This window comes from Erpetoichthys calabaricus, chromosome 2 (assembly GCF_900747795.2).
Source record: "Erpetoichthys calabaricus chromosome 2, fErpCal1.3, whole genome shotgun sequence".
Classification (NCBI taxonomy): domain Eukaryota; kingdom Metazoa; phylum Chordata; class Cladistia; order Polypteriformes; family Polypteridae; genus Erpetoichthys; species Erpetoichthys calabaricus.
In genome coordinates, this window is record NC_041395.2 from 28,060,141 (window position 1) to 28,066,422 (window position 6,282).

The 6,282-nt window shown below is 43.1% G+C and overlaps 1 protein-coding gene across 1 annotated transcript; it reads right to left on the bottom strand.

Annotated features, from left to right (window-relative positions):
• Positions 1–1,539: 1,539 nt before the first annotated feature.
• Positions 1,540–3,793, bottom strand: LOC114645712 (cyclin-dependent kinase inhibitor 1C-like). Its single transcript, XM_028793529.2, has 3 exons — positions 2,974–3,793; positions 2,663–2,776; positions 1,540–2,219 (listed from the first exon to the last, which is right to left on the bottom strand). Exons 1-2 carry the CDS (start codon positions 3,548–3,550, stop codon positions 2,664–2,666), a joined length of 690 nt encoding a protein of 229 aa, XP_028649362.1. The 5' UTR covers positions 3,551–3,793; the 3' UTR covers positions 1,540–2,219; position 2,663.
• Between the last annotated feature and the right edge of the window lie 2,489 nt (positions 3,794–6,282).

The following is a 6,282-nucleotide window of genomic DNA, read 5'->3' on the forward strand; positions in this document are numbered from 1 at the left end:
TTTTTTTTTGTTAAGTGGCTGAGGAATATTAAAAACCGTGTTGAATATCGAGAGTGCTCTACGAGTAAAATTTCAAGGCAAAACGAAAATGCTTTTCAATCGGAGACCTTGGGAGGCTCGTGTATCAAAAAGACTCACCTGCATTTTGGTGTCTTTGATGCACAACAAGAATTGCTCCGTGGCGTTCAGGAAGATGCAGTTAAAACAATGAACAAATGTGATCGTTTTAAAGAGAAGGGCTTGCTTGGCCTTTAGAGAATAAGCAATTCAAATATATTGGAATTAAGAAGGTGAAGAGACAAAGGGGGCTTAGCCGGAAATGTTAATAGCATTAAAGTCAAAAAAAAAAAAAAAAAAAAAAAAAATTTCCCTGAATACACTTTCAAATGTTAATACTAGGGATTTTGCGACGTTCATTTAAATTTTTTTTAAATTATGGCTAGGTTCCAAAACAGTCTGTCACACCGATGTTTACATGATTATGTTACCTTCCTTTGTAAGTCGCTTTGGATAAAAGCGTCTAAGTAAATGTAAAGGATATTAAAGCAAAGGGAACTTGTCATAGTGGACAACAAAAACATGGAAATGGTAAATTAATAAGCGTGCGTAATTTGAGATTTCTTCCATCCCTCCACAAACGGGATTTAAATGCATTTAATTTATGCAAATCTGGAACGTCTGCCCAAGACATAAATGAACCACAGAGTATTACGAAGGAGTCCGCTTGCCTTCAACAGATTTACATATTTATATCTTTCCTTCGGATTGCTAACACACAAATGGATAGAACAGAAGCTACGCAAGGAAATGGTTCTTTTTATCTCTTTGTTATACAATCCGATGTTGGGTGTGCACATTAGAAGCTTACCAGTGCGAAAATCTAGAACACGTTTATAACTGGGGTGGATTAAAAAGCGCAATATACGAAATGTATTTTGAATAACGCGGACGAAAATGGGAAGCTACTGTTAAGGAGCGAGGCTACTTGGCCGTAGAATCTGCGTGACTAAGACCTCCATTTAAAACCGCGCAGTGCACGCCGATCCGGTCCCATTTGTCGGAAAAATCTCAGCAAGGTTAAGAAACGGCGTCTCTTACGAAAAACCTTGAATGCATTAGGTACACACAGTCGATTCCTCGCATCGTTACTGAAACCCTTGAAATTATGTTTAAGCTGTCCGAGAACCTTAAAATCCCCGCCTGTTTGGACACCAAAATTTCAAAACCTACACCAAGAAAATGTTAAGAGCGGGTATATATATTAAAAAAAAAAATCACCCCCCAAACCAAAAATCAAACTCGATCGCGAATGCGCCATCGTAGCGCCTATACCAGATCTTTAAGACTCAAGTCGAAGGGTAGCCTAGTTGTTGGGGGGCTTGGACTCGGAAACCGAGGACATGCGTGCGAAAAGCTACCATCACATTAGTCACTTCACCTGCCTGGGCAAAAAAATAAAATTAAAACTCCAATGGTGTAACTCGCCATAGAGGCGTCGTCCAAAAGGTCAAAGAAAAGAAGCAAATGCACAAGAGAAGGTCAGAGTAAACCATTGTTTTATTCAGATTTGTTTGAAGTTATCTGGAAACGGCAGTGAAACAGAAAAGGCTCAGAAAAAAAAAAAAAAAAAATGGATTCTAGTCATCTTCAAGTACACTAAGATTCATAAAGCTACATTATGCTGTGATTGACACCAAAACAAAAACCTATAAAAATATATAAAAAAAAAACATCTTTATACATTATGCAAAGAAAAAAAAAATAGTGCCCTTTGGCTCATAAAAGAAAGAAACCGTTGGCTTTTTACCGACAAAAACTCAACACATAAATAAAATATAAGTTAGTATACTCTTAAATTTTGTACAAATATACAACTCAAGTTGCATCAATAAACAATAAATGACTTTTAAAGCTTTACACTTTTGGCCAGTGTAGACATCAGGCTTCTTTTTTTTTTTTTTTTTCCTCCTCTTTAAAGATACATTGCACAGTTGTTAACGCGTATAACACTGGATTTGTGGCTACATACAAGGCCACTGGGTTGCTACATATCGATTTCTTTTAAACAGTCCCCGGGTTCTGCCTCACGAAAATCCCCAAAGAGTTTCTGCTTTTCCCGGCACTCCTCCTCCTTCGAAGAGACGGTCTTTACTTCCCAATCTGGTGGAAACCCCATAGACCAGAATCTTCACCACCAAAAAAAAATATAGTGCGACCACCTGTAAAAGACAAAAGCATAGATACACGATATTTAGAAAAATGATTAAGGAAATTCAAAACAAAAAAACAAAAAGCAGCGGATTTTAAGACCCAGGCACCCCGAGTCAACTATTTAAAAAAAAAAAAAAAAGCCGACGTCACCATTTACTAGAGCCTTTCCCGCCACGTTTACGTCAAGCACCCCTCCCCCGCTTCACCACTACTCGAGTTTAAAAGTCACTGTTGTGTTCGTGTACACATCAACAGCCTACTGCATATGCAAATGTGTTACGAGACACGTTTTACAACTCCGCGCCCCCATCTCAAAACAACACACCCCAATACAACCACCCCCCCTAAAACTTCGTTGTTATTTTGAAACAATTTTTGCGCCACCCATTTGGCTTGCTAAAGTTTGCAATATTCAAAAATAACTGGCATACGCTGAACCAAACGTACACACCTCATCGAATCCTTTTTCTCGGAGTCTGCTCCGTGGGGATCACGGGCGCCGAAGGAGAGCCATTTTCACCAGATTGCTTTACTTCCAACGACCTCTTCCTTTTAACGAAAAACTCTAAAAAATAAAAAATTAAAGAACATGAAGCATACAGTTAAAAGTGACCCAGTGCTCCGCCCTCGACCTCTGTTCTTTCCAGCATACAATCAAGGCTTAAATAAAAAACGGGGCGGGGAGAACACGTTAAACGAAAACACAAAAGTCACGCACACAACACTAACAAGGGTGTAAACTTTTTTTTCCTTCGTCCTTACCTGTGATTTGCCTGTTTGCACTCGCAGGCGCCCGTTTTCGTGGTGTGCACGGCACGGCTCTGCTGGTTGTCCTTATTCCTGAGTTTAAATTATCCGATTGATTTTCTTGATTCCTGTCCCCGGAGTTCACTGCACCCTCCACCGCGGTTAATCGACTCTCCGGGGCGGTAGTGCAAGCCGAGGGCGAGGAAAAATCCTGACCCGCGCTGGACTCGTCCCTGCCATTACTAATCGTTTGGTGCAAGTCCAAGGGAGACCTCGTCCACACCGGCACGGTAATCCGTGTTCTCCCTACTTGAATAGAGTCTCTGTAGAACGCGGGGATCGCATCCATCGCCGTCGCCTCCCAGACGTAATCGCCGCCTTCTACTGGGGTGTGGGATTCGAAGTTAAAGTTCCACTTGCGCTGGTCACTTTCGCTGATCTCCCGGAGTTTGGTCTTCATCTCCCGATCAAGCTCGTCGTGGTCCACCGGTCCGAAAAGGTTCCTGCACACTCCAGTTCGGGCGTGGAGAGGAAAGGTCCTCCTGGCTGCAAGCCTATCCAACGTACTGCAGGACAACTGAACATTCGACATAGTGCTATTAAGGAATGGAGATAATCCAAGCAGGAACAGTGACAAGACACGGATGGATAACCGAAGAAAATAATAAAGTGCAAAGATATTCGACGTCAGCTACTAAACGGACCAAATATTGCCAGGGCCGCGTACGTGCGTCACCTTCCCTTTAACCGTATCCTACCAAACGCTGGACACTCGCATTCTTTGCCACTGCGAACGAGTCGTCCTCAGGCTTGTATTTAAACAATGCTACTACGATAAGGGCTGTACTCATTGGGTGCTGTAAAGGGATTCGGCATTTAGTTGGCCCGCCCAGGCCACGCCCCTATGATATCCCCGCCCACCGCCCACTACTATAGGCTCGTCTACCCGCTTGGAGAGGCGCCAAGCCGAGCGCCTTCGCTATTGGCAGGGAGGCAAAAAGTCAGTTTGTAACTTCACTACTCCAGTCGCTCCCTGAATTTACGTGAGTAGCCTTACGCCGCCTCGGCGCTAGCTCCATTGTAATTAGGGTGGGGGAGGAGACGAAAGAAGAGAGCTGAATGCAGTAAACACTTGGCGTGAATACACTTCGGACAATAACACAAATCCACGAGATATGGCCAGACCTCATCCCTCGGGTTTTAAATTGATGACCGTAAATGTGGTTTTGATAGCTACCGGGAGCTGACTTTGATAAACTGAACGTAAATCCGGCTTTCTTAGTGGTTCGTTATTAAAAGCCTGCGCATACGTCGCACATAATTGTTAGAGTAATGCCATCAATTGTTAGCACTAAACTAGGGTTGTGTTGCCATTAATTTATACAGCGAAAACAGAGCTGGATATCTGCAAGTCGAAATCTCATTTAAAACCCACTGTTTGCTTACCACATTCTGACACACAAATGTAATTCCGCTGAGATTTGGCTCGTTGTTATTTTGCGCGGAAGAGAGGCTCAACAGCGACACCCAGTGTCCCCATATGCGAGTTTACTTGCTGATCGTCCTCAGTTCTTCAACGGTATGCCTTCTGGACGTGTGTGAATAATTCATCAACGTATGGAGACTACAGACTGAAAAATCAGACATGTATTAACTCAAACCTATCTATCTATCTATCTATCTATTAGTAAAACTAAGGAGATAGTTGTGAATTTTTACAAGAAGTAGCAGCAGTCCTTCACACTACTCCATATCAGTAGGGACTTACAGCGAAAAGGATTACCATGGGATTTATATCTCTGAGGACATAAGGATTCAGCATATGTAAGCTGTGGTCATAAAAAAGGCAAGGCAGCATCTGTACTATCTCTTGCAACTCTGGAAATGTAGGGTCTCCCCAGCGATCCTAAGAACGGTCTACACATGCATCTTAGAAAGCATCATCATGCAGAACGTCATATCCTTGTTTGGCGACTGCTATACCAAACACTGCAAACCTGTCCAGAGTGTGGCATGAGCAGCAGAGTGCACCATCAGACGTGTTTTCCTCTCTCTGTGAAGGACCAGAGCGACCAAAATCATCAAGGACTCCTCCCACCCCAGTAATGGAATTTTCCACCTGCTGAAATTGGACAAAAGAATCCACAGTTTTATGACCAAAACAGAGAAGCTTCTGCATGCAGGCCATAAGCCATCTCTATAAAGACATGCAGCAAAACATCTTTTGAGAATTACTTATTAAATGGTCACTTTTGATCACACTTCTAGTTCATATTTATCTTTTCTAATGATTTATATATAAATATATTATTCAATTAATTCCTTTGCTTTGTGCAGTTGTTGTATGTTAATGTTATAATAAAATCGCTCCGGGGTGCTGTACAATTTGCTGACCCTGTGCTCTGACCCCCAAAGGTCATGCGAAAAGGCAATTTCCCCTCATGGATTTACAAAGTATATCAAATGAAAAAAATAAAAATCAAATATATGTAATTTTTCCCACTATTTGTTGCACTTTGCATTTTTTTGTTTTGTTAATTTTACATTTAAAATTTCACTTTTCTTATTTAGTTCTCTGTGTTCGGATTCAGCGGGTTGGAAAATGGATGGATGGATATATTTAGTTCTACCTGCTTCCTCTTTCTCTGTCTTTCTCATGTTTTTTACTCTTTTTTTTTTGTAAAATTTGAATAGCAAGCCAGGTTGATATTTCACTTGCGGCAAGCGGCTGGGGGTGGTACCCAGCCAGGACGCCCAGAAGGACTGGAGGAGGGCTTACGCCTCTTCGAGACCACGAGGGGGCCACCGCCCTGGTGGCTTTTGGGACTCAGAAGCTCAACCCTATAGGGGCCCGTGGGCACCACCAGGGGGTGCCCCGAAGCCTGAGGATCCCTGGCCCTCAGCACTTCTGCCACACCCGGAAGTGCTGGGGGGAAGAAGACCAGGGACACCCGGAGTGTTTCCTGGTGCACAGCGGGCACTTCCGCCACACATAGGGAGGCACCTGGTGCACATCTGGGTGGGTATAAAAGGGGCTGCCTCCCTCCATTTAATGGCTGGAGTTGGGAGAGTAGAAGGACAGAGCTCATTGGGGAGGAGAGGAGGCCGACTTGAGGAAAGGTATTGAGGAAGAAGGCCTGGACTTTGGGAGAGTATTGGGTTGTGTGCTGTGTTTTCACTGTAAATTATGAATAAACGTGTGTTGGTACTTGAACCATTGGTGTCTGCCTGTCTGTGTCCGGGCTGTACCCCACACACTGCATGTTGTATGTGTATAAACTGTGTATGTGACAGCTAAAGAAATCTTGAATCTCGATCTTCACA

What these genes read in the sequence shown, in the direction of transcription:
- LOC114645712 (XM_028793529.2), bottom strand. Translation starts at nt 3,550, where the DNA reads ATGTCGAATGTTCAGTTGTCCTGCAGTACGTTGGATAGGCTTGCAGCC. An exon ending in TGCAAACAGGCAAATCACAG is followed by an intron (nt 2,777 to 2,973) that starts GTAAGGACGAAG and finishes TTTATTTTTTAG; the next exon opens with AGTTTTTCGTTAAAAGGAAG.